The sequence below is a fragment of the Coregonus lavaretus genome, assembly GCF_964263955.1.
Source record: "Coregonus lavaretus genome assembly, chromosome: 31".
Taxonomy (NCBI): domain Eukaryota; kingdom Metazoa; phylum Chordata; class Actinopteri; order Salmoniformes; family Salmonidae; genus Coregonus; species Coregonus lavaretus.
In genome coordinates, this window is record NC_140018.1 from 24,378,497 (window position 1) to 24,392,552 (window position 14,056).

The 14,056-nt window shown below is 39.2% G+C and overlaps 1 protein-coding gene and 1 pseudogene across 2 annotated transcripts; both read left to right on the top strand.

The window, feature by feature from the left end:
* Positions 1–580: 580 nt before the first annotated feature.
* LOC311106665 (fatty acid-binding protein, brain) lies at positions 581–2,626 on the top strand. The gene is made up of 4 exons (XM_084149059.1): positions 581–737; positions 891–1,063; positions 1,331–1,432; positions 2,343–2,626. Exons 1-4 carry the CDS (start codon positions 665–667, stop codon positions 2,391–2,393), a joined length of 399 nt encoding a protein of 132 aa, XP_084005185.1. The 5' UTR covers positions 581–664; the 3' UTR covers positions 2,394–2,626.
* Positions 2,627–3,589: 963 nt separating this feature from the next.
* Positions 3,590–12,500, top strand: LOC311106815 (cyclic GMP-AMP phosphodiesterase SMPDL3A-like; annotated as a pseudogene). Its single transcript, XR_014615868.1, has 6 exons — positions 3,590–3,689; positions 7,373–7,515; positions 7,845–7,941; positions 10,152–10,307; positions 10,830–10,954; positions 12,007–12,500. The product of XR_014615868.1 is annotated as a cyclic GMP-AMP phosphodiesterase SMPDL3A-like (transcript).
* Positions 12,501–14,056: the final 1,556 nt, after the last annotated feature.

A 14,056-nucleotide genomic window follows, 5' to 3' on the forward strand; every position in this document is an offset into this window, starting at 1 on the left:
TCACATATTTAATCAGAATAGTCAGAACCTGATGTCATGCTATGGAATAATTACTTTAACCATAGCCTACCCAATAATGCAATAAATAAACTTTCAATTTTTACTTTGCTTCAGATTTAGGATACTGGAAATTAATAGCTTTCTTTGCCTGAAACATATGCCTTAGTTGAATGCACACAGAGTGCATAATGGCTGTCCTCAATGCTGAAAGTCCATGAGACTGTTTGAGTGGATTAATCCACTTGACAAAGGATTATCAAACAAGCTCTGATTCCGGCTGAGTGTTTTCACAGCCCTAGATATGACACATTCCATTTACCGTGCAGAACTTTACTCTAGTAAGTCACAAGACAGATATGCAACTGCAATCAATGCACGATCAGTTGATAAATAATAATTGTATTTTGCAATGGGTACTTCGAGTCAAATCACGCTACGTAAAGTAAAAATCGAAATATAGCTTTAGAAGCGCTCAACACCAATCAGAAGATAGAGAGCATCTCCTGAGCCAATGGGAAGTAAGTATCCGCCCCATATAGGATGAATATTAATAAGCCCCAAACAATAATGTAGGTGTTACTGAAAACGCTCATAAAGACTCACGGCACCATCAGTTTCAACTTTACCTCAGTTCTCTTATTGCACGGTCCTCTAACTCTTCATCATGGTTGATGCCTTCTGTGCCACCTGGAAACTGGTCGACAGTGAAAACTTCGATGAGTACATGAAAGCACTTGGTAAGTTTTTATAACTTTCAAATTATAACCTAATAATACCACATTTTATTCATGACCTATATTTGATCAATTACATGATGTATGGTAGTGCGCATCAGGTCATGTCTTTTGCATGATCACACCTCTCATTTACTTTTTTCTTTAATTTCGCAGGTGTTGGTTTTGCAACAAGGCAGGTCGGAAATGTGACCAAACCAACCGTTATCATCGCAAAAGAGGGGGACAAAGTGGTCGTAAAAACCCAGAGTACTTTCAAGAACACTGAAATATCCTTCAAACTGGGAGAGGAGTTTGATGAAGCAACTGCAGATGACAGAAACTGTAAAGTAAGTGCTACAACGTGGGATTCATGGTCAAAATTGTGGATATACACTACATGGCTCATATTTTTCACTGGGTTTGAGAAGCCTGTTACAGAGCCCAGTCCAAATATATTTGTAAGAGTAATATGATCTGGATTATGTTTTGGATGTTGTACGGAAAGATTGCAAGTATTGTATCTCTTGCTTGATATAAGTTACAATAACATTGTAACTATATGTAACTAGTTGGTGAGAGCAATATTCTGACCTATTTTTCCCATCTGTTTGCAGTCCACTGTGAGTTTGGATGGCGATAAGCTTGCGCACGTTCAGAAGTGGGACGGCAAGGAGACCAAGTTTGTGAGAGAAATCAAGGACGGAAAATTGGTCATGGTAAGAGCCTTACTGAGTTAATTCTGAAATGTGAATTCCTGGATAATATGGATGATGAAACAAGGCAGTGAGGAAGCAAGCCCACTAGTACTAGTACTGGTGGAAAGGGTATTTCTATGTTGAAAGCCTTTATGCTGAAGCATAGTAGTATAGTTGTCAATGTGGAGAGATCTGCAAATTAGTAAAGAAAATGTGCATTGTCCTCATCAGTTCAACATGATGACTGTAGTTTTACATCACATTTTTTAAATGCAAGTTTGCAGGCTTACCTCTAATAGTCCATATTATGCAATTATCATATTATACAAGTATCATATAATACAATTATCATATTATACAATGATCATTTCCGGTCTGACCTGATGAGATGTATTGCTAATAGAAACTGGACTCTTATTTTTATCACCATAAAACGAGCAATATTGTACTTTTAATAATTATGAATAACCATCTGTATGTATGTATGTATGTATGTATGTATATATGTATGTATGTATGTATGTATGTATGTATGTATGTATGTATGTATGTATGTATGTATGTATGTATGTATGTATGTATGTATGTGTGTATGTATGTATATTATTTTACTGCTCTAGGGATATAATTATTGTTTGGATAACCTTATTTACTATTATGTATAGATTTTTACCTTACATTTTGTTCACTCTTTATGCAATGTGCAATGCAGAGAACACCGGAAGAAGAATTATCATTGAATTACCACAGTGAATTATTGTAATGTTTGTTTGTGTCAATTAATCCCAAACGGGATGGGTTGCCAATTGGCGATTTGACACTAAAATAAAATGTAATTCATATTAATTAATTCATTTCATTCATATACTCTATTTCATGTTTGATTTACTAATTTCACAGTTATTTATTTTTTATTTTATCTGATCCACAGACTCTCACATTTGAAGACATTGTGGCGGTGCGTACCTATGAGAAGGCATGAGCTGAGAGTCATCACTAGTTAAATCATTTGAGTCCATTTTACTGGAAGACAGCCAATATGTTTTTTGTTTTTTACTGTATGCTGACCTTTGCACTTCATCCTTCCAACTGTTTTATGACATGGGCTGGAAATCTTTTTTGTAAGAAATTTTTATATACATTTCTTTCATGATAGATCATCCTTTGTAAACCTGTGTGAAACATACTGAAATAAAAAAATTAACTCAAAAAGTATATATTTTTACTCTAATATTTAAATGACTGATACCCATTGATTGTGCAATTTCCTCAAAGTCAACATATTCACTCACTCAATGATTGAGCAAGTCTGTCTGTGAGACTGTCAAGTTATCACTTGTGTAGGCTGAGTTGGTATATATCTCACAGAGAGTGAAATCCTCAAACCACTATCTGTCATTTTGAGGCTTTTGTAGGCTACCTATCTGTAGTCCTACCTCACAATAATAGGCCATATATTAGTTCACACATTTAGTGTTATTAACTGTTATGTAACATGTTAGATGGAGAAAATATATCCTAATCAAACAATTATAATGGTGTTCCAAACTTGCATTGAGATTGAAACAATGTGTAGCCGACATATGTAGGATCTTAATTGGAGCCAGTTTGCTACAACAGGAAAATAGTTCTGCAACAACAGGAAATGTGAATTATTATGTGGATTATAATTAATGAACATTTTTATAGCGGTTGATACATTTTTCGTAAGGAAAAATCAAGTCTGACATTTCAAAGTGGAAACTTCAGAAGCCTTTCTAAACCTCGAATACACTACACGTTTTAAATGTCCTGCATTGCAGTAGTTCTTCTCATAGGTAAGATCTTACGTCTGTGTCTGCCACAATGTATTCATGTTATGACTATTCGATACAATGTATCAGCAGAAATCAAGCTCACATCACTTGGAAGTCCATGTTGTAACAATGTTGCAAAAGGGCCTTTGGCGTGTGTATGCGTGCGCCAAAGTCAAATATTATTTTAGTAGATCAGCGCCGGGCGACCTCTGCTTTCTCTCGACTCTCTTTGAAATGTAAGCTATCTAAAGTGCTCGGGTGACCGCACTGTTTTCACAACCCGGGAGCGGATAAATCAGTCACATGACCACCATACTTCCTGATTGTATCTAAACTTCAACGATGCATTTCCGCTCACATTTTATGAGCTTAATGTGACAGTATGAGCGTCGTGTCCCTTCTGGTTGGGCTGCTGTTCAACGGGTTGCTGATTTACGTGGCGCCTCTTGCACCTGTAAATAGCATTCACCTGCCAAGCATAGGTACGTTGTTTATATGCGTTGATTGCACCCATGAATGATTTTGTAAGCTGATTGTTGAGCTGTCAACCATTTTTGCAAATAAATTGTAAGCGCATGCTGGTATTTGCCATTTATATTCTATTCTATGTTTGTACAGTTTTTCTCAATGGTGTACAGCATTTTAAAAAAACTATATTGTGGATTTTCACAACTCTGTGGCCTTTTGCAAACAGTAAATGCGTTTTCAAAATGTGGTCAAAATTGCAAATACATTAACAAAAGAACATGACTGCCTGCAAAAAGATTAAGGCAATGATAGGCTACTAGTCCAAACAGACAAAACAGAAAGTTAGTCTGTTTAAAAAAAAAAATCCCAGTAGATCAACCCATTTTATTTATGGTCACTAAATCATGATAATCAAAATCGGAAGGACAACTAACCAAATGTGCAGAATTATGGGTAATTACAAAAATTTTAAGCATATCTTACCAAACAATTTCATATTCATCAAATCAAATAGACAGTGTGCAGGATTCATTAATCAGTGTCATCACAATCCAATTCCATGCATTCAATACAAAGGCTGGTTTGCTTATAGTTTTGTAGAAACACAATCCACAATAGAAATAAGGAAATGTTGATACAATGGAGAAACAACTGATTTGAATGTATAGGCCTCAATCCACACACAAGCAAAGTTATGTAATGGAAGGTCGCAATGTTGAAGACAATGACTTAGAAGTAACCCAACTTCATTCTCTAAATCTCTGCCTGTCCACAATATTGTAAAACATCCTAACACAATTAGACAGTCCCCATTGTCTAGATCTATCCATGTATTTTACATGGTGTGACACTGATAGTGTGATTTAGAATTCTGTGTAGTAGTATTTATTGATTACCGGAAACAGTGAACACAATTGCACAGATTTCTCTTCTGATGAAAACAATTTGTTACTATTCTGTGAAGTTTTGCAAAAGGTGGTATACACAGGGGCCAGTTAATTAGGTACACCACCCCATTCACGAAAATGACGAAAAAGTCACGTGGTCGTGGCTTGCTATACGTACAGTGGGGAAAACAAGTATTTGATACACTGCCGATTTTGCAGGTTTTCCTACTTACAAAGCATGTAGAGGTCTGTAATTTTTTATCATAGGTACACTTCAACTGTGAGAGACTGAATCTAAAACAAAAATCCAGAAAATCATATTGTATGATTTTTAAGTAATTAATTTGCATTTTATTGCATGACATAAGTATTTGATCACCTACCAACCAGTAAGAATTCCGGCTCTCACAGACCTGTTAGTTTTTCTTTAAGAAGCCCTCCTGTTCTCCACTCATTACCTGTATTAACTGCACCTGTTTGAACTCGTTACCTGTATAAAAGACACCTGTCCACACACTCAATCAAACAGACTCCAACCTCTCCACAATGGCCAAGACCAGAGAGCTGTGTAAGGACATCAGGGATAAAATTGTAGACCTGCACAAGGCTGGGATGGGCTACAGGACAATAGGCAAGCAGCTTGGTGAGAAGGCAACAACTGTTGGCGCAATTATTAGAAAATGGAAGAAGTTCAAGATGACGGTCAATCACTCTCGGTCTGGGGCTCCATGCAAGTTCTCACCTCGTGGGGCATCAATGATTATGAGGAAGGTGAGGGACCAGCCCAGAACTACACGGCAGGACCTGGTCAATGACCTGAAGAGAGCTGGGACCACAGTCTCAAAGAAAACCATTAGTATCACACTACGCCGTCATGGATTAAAATCCTGCAGCGCACGCAAGGTTCCCCTGCTCAAGCCAGCGCATGTCCAGGCCCATCTGAAGTTTGCCAATGACCATCTGGATGATCCAGAGGAGGAATGGGAGAAGGTCATGTGGTCTGATGAGACAAAAATAGAGCTTTTTGGTCTAAACTCCACTCGCTGTGTTTGGAGGAAGAAGAAGGATGAGTACAACCCCAAGAACACCATCCCAACCGTGAAGCATGGAGGTGGAAACATCATTCTTTGGGGATGCTTTTCTGCAAAGGGGACAGGACGACTGCACCGTATTGAGGGAAGGATGGATGGGGCCATGTATCGCGAGATCTTGGCCAACAACCTCCTTCCCTCAGTAAGAGCAGTGAAGATGGGTCGTGGCTGGGTCTTCCAGCATGACAACGACCCCAAACACACAGCCAGGGCAACTAAAGAGTGGCTCCATAAGAAGCATCTCAAGGTCCTGGAGTGGCCTAGCCAGTCTCCAGACCTGAACCCAATAGAACATCTTTGGAGGGAACTGAAAGTCCGTATTGCCCAGCGACAGCCCCGAAACCTGAAGGATCTGGAGAAGGTCTGTATGGAGGAGTGGGCCAAAATCCCTGCTGCAGTGTGTGCAAACCTGGTCAAGACCTACAGGAAACGTATGATCTCTGTAATTGCAAACAAAGGTTTCTGTACCAAGTATTAAGTTCTGCTTTTCTGATGTATCAAATACTTATGTCATGCAATAAAATGCAAATTAATTACTTTAAAATCATACAATGTGATTTTCTTGAATTACAGACCTCTACATGCTTTGTAAGTAGGAAAACCTGCAAAATCGGCAGTGTATCAAATACTTGTTCTCCCCACTGTATATAGCAGGCAGACAGGCATCGAGGCATTCAGGTACTGTTAGATTGAACATTAGAATGGGCAAAACGAGTGACCTAAGAGACTTTGACCGTGGCATGATCGTCGGTGCCAGGCATGCCGGTTCCAGTATCACAGAAACCGCCGGCCTCCTGGACTTTTCATGTACGACAGGGTGAAACAAGTGGCCCCACAGCCAGAGTTTATGATCTGGACAAGGTTTGTAGCTTTATCTGGTATGAAAAACAAAACGAAACAAGTGCCCCCACAGCCGGAGTTTATGATTTGGACAGGGTTTGTAGCTTTATATGGAATGGAAATCAATATGTGGTGTTAATGTGGATTTGTTTTCCTGTTTCATATACCACAAAATTGGAGAAGTACACTGTGCACCATTTGAGAGGTTAAACAATTAACAAAAACATATTGCTTCCTCCTACCTGTCATTGGATAACTAACAATGATTTTGTCACTGATGGAATTGTTGTAAAATAAGCAACAAATCTGTGATTTACTCAGTGAAGCATGAACAATGTCTGTATAGTGTATCGTCTTGAATCGGCTCTAGGCTGTCTCAACCCGAAATGCAATAAGTAATTTGCACAGCAGCCAAATAGGCCTTAAATCCTTCTGCTGATATGAAAACAGTGCTATAAAGTCATTATGCCAACGTGCAACCAGTGGGGATGACTCAGCATCAGATAGGTGTGCATATGAATAGAGTAAAGAGCAATGCATAGCAAAGGCTACTAAAATGTACTAAATGCTATGCTAAGGCCTGAAAATATGAATCATACATAACACGAAAGGACTTGTACTGCATGTGTATGGTGCTAAGCTAGTTCATTTCACAAATCTTCAGTTAATCGGTTAAGCCTGACATTTTATTGGCATGTATAATGCCTGGTAAGCATAATTAAGATGCTTTGGTGAAAGGCCCTGCCACTGCACCTAGATTCAAATGTGATTACAGGGATTTAGGGGTAATATATGAGCAGATCTTTGTTTTATTTAATTAATTCTGCCCTGGGCTCTCTCTAATAAGTTATTAGAATGAGCTTATTCCTCTCTTTAGAGACAGTCCTCCACATGTCCCATCAGGGGAGCTATCCACGGACGTGGTGATCCAAGTCATCAGCAACATGACTCAAACCATCAGGGAGTTCCTCCTAGACATGCCGTTGTACCCCGCCCTCGGGAACCGCGACTATTGACCACAGGTATTCTATCTATTCCACATGTGGGAGGTGATGGGGTGGAGATGACCTGTGATGGAAACATTTACATTTTAGTCATTTAGCAGACGCTCTTATCCAGAGCGACTTACAGTTAGCGCATACATTATTTAGACATCATGTTAAATGCTGAGAGTGGTAGACACCCTGGGTCAAACCGGAGATTGTATCGGCGTGTCTGAAAGATAGTTTCCTTCATGCATTTTTAGTGTGGGCAGCAGTTGATTGCCCATTTTACCTCTATAAGAATGTTTCTGTTTCATTTTTTTGTATATGTACTGTATTTTCATGATAGTGTTAAATATTATTTTCAGGATCAACTTCCGACCTCTACTAATGATATTTACCAGGCTGCAGCCAAACTGTGGGAGCCTTGGTTGAAGCCAGAAGCCCTTGTAACTCAAAGAGAAGGTAAGCTGCTTGTGGCTAGGACGTGAGAGAACTCATTTTAGGCCTGCTGATCAGGCCTCTTGGTACTTTGCAATTATTTTTTGCATTGTTTTTAATGTCCATAAACATTACATATTGATCACCATTGCAGAACTCACAATAACTTGACCCAGCACACAATAACCTTACCTGGAATTTTTTGTCCTGCGGGTCTCAGTTGGTAGAGCATGACACTTGCAACGCCAGGGTTGTGGGTTCAATTCCCACGGGGAACCAGTACGAATGAAAATGTATGCACTCACTACTCTAAGTCACTCTGGATAAGAGTGTCTGCTAAATGACTAAAATGTAAAAATGTAAGTGTCCATTTTGTGAAGGCGGATTTTACTCTCAGTTGATGCAGCCCAAGCTGCGACTGATAAGCCTGAACACAATCCTATACTACAGTGCCTTGCAAAAGTATTAATCCTCCATGGCGATTTTCCTATTTTGTTGCATTACAACCTGTAATTTAAAATGCTTCACTGGCCTATACACAATACCCCATAATGTCAAAGTGGAATCATGTTTTTTTATTTATGTTTTACAAATTATTTAAAAATGAAAAGCTGAAAATGTCTTGAGTCAGTAAGTATTCAATCCATTTGTTATGGCAAGCCTAAATAAGTTCAGGAGTAAAAATGTTCTTAACAAGTCACGTAATAAGTTGAATGGACTCACTTTGTGTGCAATAATAGTGTTCAATATGATATTTGAATGACTACCTCATCTCTGTACCCCACACATACAATTATCTGCAAGGTCCCTCAGTCGAGCATTGAATTTCAAACACAGATGCATCCACAAAGACCAGGGTGGTTTTCCAATGCATAGAAAGGCACCTCGCAAAGAAAGGCACCTATTGGTAGATGGGTAAAAAAATAAAAAATACATTGAATATCCCTTTGGTCATGGTGAAGTTATTAATGAAACTTTGGATGGTGTATCAATACACCCAGTCACTACAAAGATATAGGCGTCCTTCCTAACTCAGTTGCTGGAGAGGAAGGAAACCGCTCAGGGATTTCACCATGAGGCCAATGGTTACTTTTAAACAGAGTTTAATGGCTGTGATAGGAGAAAACGGATGGATCAACAACATTGTAGTTAGTCCACAATACTCACCTAATTGACAGAGTGAGAAGAAGGATGCCTGTACAGAATACATTTTTTCCTAAACATGCATCCTGTCTGCAACAAGGCTATAAAGTAATACTGCAAAACAATGGCAAAGGAATTAACTTCTGGTCCTGAATACAAAGTCTTATGTTTGGGGCAAATCCAACACAACACATCCCTGAGTACCACTCTCCATATTTTCAAGCATAGTGCTGGCTGCATTATGTTATGGGTATGCTTGTAATCATTAAGGACTGTGGAGTTTTTCAGGATAAAAAAACAGGAATGGAGCTAAGCACAGGCAAAATCCTAGAGGAAAACTTGGTTCAGTCTGCTTTCCACCAGACACTGGGAGATGAATTCACCTTTCAGCAGGACAATAACCTAAAACACAAGGCCAAATCTACACTGGAGTTGCTTACCAAGAAGACAGGGAATGTTCCTTAATGGCCGAGTTACAGTTTTGACTTAAATCTGATTGAAAATCTATGGCAAGACCTGAAAAGGGTTTTCTAGCAATGACCAACAACCAATTTGACAGAGCTTGAAGAATTTTGAAAAGAGTAATGGACAAATGTTGCATAATCCAGGTGTGGAAAGCTCTTAGAGATTTACCCAGAAAGACTCACTGCTGAAGGTGATTCTAACATGTATTGACTCAGGGGGTTGAATACTTATCTAATCAAGATATATTAGTTTTATTTTCATTGAAGTTTTTTACAAATGTTACAATTTTTCTTCCACTTTGACATTTGAGTATTTTGTGTAGATCGTTGACAAAGAATTACAATTAATCAATTTTAATCTCACTTTGTAAAACAACAAAATGTGGAAAAACTCAAGGCATGTGAATACTTTCTGAAGGCACTGTAGCTACATTACTTAGTAGATGGAATATGTCTAGCCAGGTGAGGATGGCTTCTGAATAGTCCTGCATGGATTCTAAGCACCAGAAGACTGCTTATACAGGATATAACATGGAAGACTGACATCTTTTTAAAGCAAGGTTTGACTCCAAACCAGTCCTATGGTGCCTAAGCATGCTGTTTCTCCTGTCATTGCTCATGTTCCAGTGGGTTACTTGCCCTATGCCAGGAATACCACCGTCGTCAGAGAAGTCTACAATGAGAGACTTGTGAAGACCTTTCGCAACTACAGTGACATCATCTCAGGGCATTTCTATGGCCACACTCACAGAGACAGCATAATGGTCTTGCACAATCAGCAAGGTAAGTCACTGGATAGTGTCAAGGCTCTGTTGGATAAGTGACTGTCATCAAGGGGTAACTAGTATTGATTAACTTATAGTATTGATAGCATTAATAGTATTCAATAGATAATATGCTGTAAACTTAATCATACCCTCTTTTGCCAAAGTGCATTTTTGTCTGGTAAGTGACTGGGTCAGGATGAGGTTTGAACATTATTTTTATCTATCATCAAATTAGGAACTCTCCTTCCTACAAACCAACGAGGCATCATATGCCGAGTGACCTTTTGTACCTTTCCAACTATAATGACGCATTTAGAACATGTTCAACTACTCAGACAATCCACATCCACCAATGTGACCCATTAACCTCCTGTGGGTTCAGTGTTATCATGACTGTCAGTGTTGGCTAGAATCCCCACAGCCACAAAAATGCTTGTTTGTATAATTAGCTAGCTTAATGCAATGGAGGAGGAACTAAGGAATTAATGCCTTTAGCCATGTATTTATTTAACCAAATCATCATTTGTTTGCTTTGAAGGGGAGCCAATTAATTCCCTGTTTGTCACACCGGCTGTTACTCCAATCAAAAGTGCAGAAGAGCCGTACTCCAACAACCCAGCCTTCCGCATGTACCACTATAACCCATAGGACTACGGGCAGCTGGTAAGTGGGGAACTCAGTTAACTTGTAAACCACCATTATCCGGGGGTTTGGGACAATCTACTTTCATTTGAACATGTTTGGAAATATCCATTCATTATGTATTATCATCCTCATGTCTAACATTAACCCTCTCAAGGTGATGTAGTTAGGCTGAACTTATTTAATCATTACCATGCAGAGGTTGATTTCAGTTCTGCATTTTCACTTCCCCTCCTATAATTTTCATAAGGTCAACACTGATCTGTCCTTGTATTGGTATATCAAAGTACAGTTTCTTCAGAGCAATCCCAGAGCAATCCCATTCTCGTTCATACAGCATAGAGCTCAGAGTAGCTTACAGGTGATTTCAGCATGCCCCAAAGACGGGAGCTCAAACATGTAAGCGCCACAGTCAACAGTGGGGAGGGCACAGCCTTTGAAAATCACCGTCAGTCTCTTTGTAACTCTACTTCCTGGGGTAATCTGTTAAGAAAAGGCCTTGTGGAAAATAAGAACGAATCAGAACTCTTGACTATACTTTTTCAAATGAGGAGCATTCAGTCTCAACAGCTTAACAAACCCCTAGACCAGGGTTCCCCAGCTGGTGGCCATTTTGGGGGGAGGGAGGAGGGGATTTTCATTGTTGGACATAAAAGACTGTAAAACCCCCAGGAAATCAGCTCCAAATCATTATACATTTTGGAAATCTATTCCCTATTATTACCATGCATAATACAGAGAGAGACACGTGATCGTATACAAATGTAAGCAAGGCTTGAAATTATTATGTTTTAGTAAAATATTATATTGGTTTGGGCTTCTTGCAGTCAATTTGCAGTCTACAAATGATTTGTAATCATGTTCTGGCTTCCCGACCATCCGCTCAAGAAAAAATTGTCCCGCGGCTGAATCTAGTTGATGATCCCTGCCCTAGACCCACAGCAATGCTGTTCCTTCATGATTAATGGTACTGTCATTCATAACACATCTACTTCTAATCAAGGTACTCTCTCAGACCGATTTTTTTTTATATTGCTTTTCATGGTTTTGAAATAGTCTTTCTCTCTCTGAAGGAAATTTGGCAGTACTACTTGAATCTCACCGAAGCCAAAGATCTGACTGGAAAATTGAATACGTAATGACTGAACCGTTTGGATGAAAGGATATTCAGCCACACAGCTTGTTTAAACTTGCCCTGAGTTTAGAGATGCAGCAGAGCGAAGTGGTTCAGAAGTATTTTTGCGATTTTATGGTGAGCTATGATGATACCATTGTGGGTGATGGGGCCTGCAAGCTGACTCAGGTCTGTGAGGTGCAGTCCTTGGACCTATTTCAAATGTATTGAAAATGGACACTAAAACAGGGATTTTATTGTGAGTTTCTGTAATGGAAAAATTCTGGGATTTTATAAATGCTGTAGAGATATTTCATATGTTTTCAATTACAATTTAAGCAACTCCAAGGTCGAAATGTGGACACAATACCAGATGATAATGTTGATAATTATATACAATACCAGTCACCAGTCAACAGTTTGGACACACCTACTCATTCAAGGGTTTTTCTTTATTTTTACTATTTTTACATTGTGGAATAATAGTGAAGACATCAAAACTTTGAAATAACACATATGGAATCATGTAGTAGCCAAAAAAAGTGTAAAACAAATCAAAATATATTTCATATTTGAGATTCTTCAAATAGCAACCCTTTGCCTTGATGACAGCTTTGCACACTCTTGGCATTCTCTCAACCAGCTTCATGAGAGGGTCACCTCGAATGCATTTCAATTAACAGGTGTGCCTTGTTAAAAGTTAATTTGTGGAATTTATTTCCTTCTTAATGCGTTTGAGCCAATCAGTTGTGTTGTGACAAGGTAGGGGGGTATATAGAAGATAGCCCTATTTGGTAAAAGACCAAGTCCATATTGTGGCAAGAACAGCTCAAATAAGCAAAGAGAAACAACAGTCCATCATTACTTTAAGACATGAAGGTCAGTCAATACGGAACATTTCAAGAACTTTGAAAGTTTATTTTAATGCAGTCACAAAAACCATCAAGAGCTATGATGAAACTGGCTCTCATGAGGACCGCCACAGAAATGGAAGACCCAGAGTTACCTCTGCTGCAGAGGATAAGTTCATTAGAGTTACCAGCCTCAGAAATTGCAGCCCAAATAAATGCTTCACAGAGTTCAAGTAACAGACACATCTCAACATCAACTGTTCAGAGGAGACTGTGTGAATCAGGCCTTCATGGTCAAATTGCTGCAAAGAAACCACTACTAAAGGACACCAATAATAAGAAGAGACTTGTTTGGGCCAAGAAACACGAGCAATGGACATTAGACCGGTGGAAACTTTTCCAAATTTGAGATTTTTGGTTCCAACCGCCGTGGCTTTGTGAGACACGGTGTGGGTGAACAGATGATCTCCGCATGTGTATTTCCCACCCTAAAGCATGGAGGAGGAGGTGTTATGGTGTGGGGGTGCTTTGCTGGTGACACTGTCAATGATTGATTTAGAATTCAAGGCACACAACCAGCATGGCTACCACAGCATTCTGCAGTGATACGCCATACCATCTGGTTTGGGCTTAGTGGGACTATCATTTGTTTTTCAACAGGACAATGACCCAACACACTTCCAGGCTGTGTAAGGGCTATTTTACCAAGAAGGAGAGTGATGGAATGCTGCATCAGGTGACCTGGCCTCCACAGTCCCCCGACCTCAACCCAATTGAGATGGTTTGGGATGAGTCGGATCGCAGAGTGAAGGAAAAGCAGCCAACAAGTGCTCAGCACATGTGGGAACTCCTTCAAGACTGTTGGAAAAGCATTCCAGGTGAAGCTGGTTGAGAGAATGCCAAGAGTGTGCAAAGCTGTGGTCAAGGCAAAGGGTGGCTATACCCTATATATATTTTGATTTGTTTAACACTTTTTTGGTTACTACATGATTCCATGTGTGTTATTTCATAGTCTTGATGTCTTCACTATTATTCTACAATGTAGAAAATAGTAAAAATAAAGAAAAACCTTGGAATGAGTAGGTGTGTCCAAACTTTGGACTGGTACTGTAATTGCAAAAGGCCAAATTTTTTTACAAACTTTTTTACCTCTTATTG

Excerpts from the sequence above, each read along its gene's own strand:
- LOC311106665 (XM_084149059.1), top strand. The coding sequence starts at position 665 with ATGGTTGATGCCTTCTGTGCCACCTGGAAACTGGTCGACAGTGAAAAC. Across the intron at positions 738-890 it reads TGAGTACATGAAAGCACTTG|GTGTTGGTTTTGCAACAAGG; the intron begins GTAAGTTTTTAT and ends TTAATTTCGCAG. Across the intron at positions 1,064-1,330 it reads CAGATGACAGAAACTGTAAA|TCCACTGTGAGTTTGGATGG; the intron begins GTAAGTGCTACA and ends ATCTGTTTGCAG.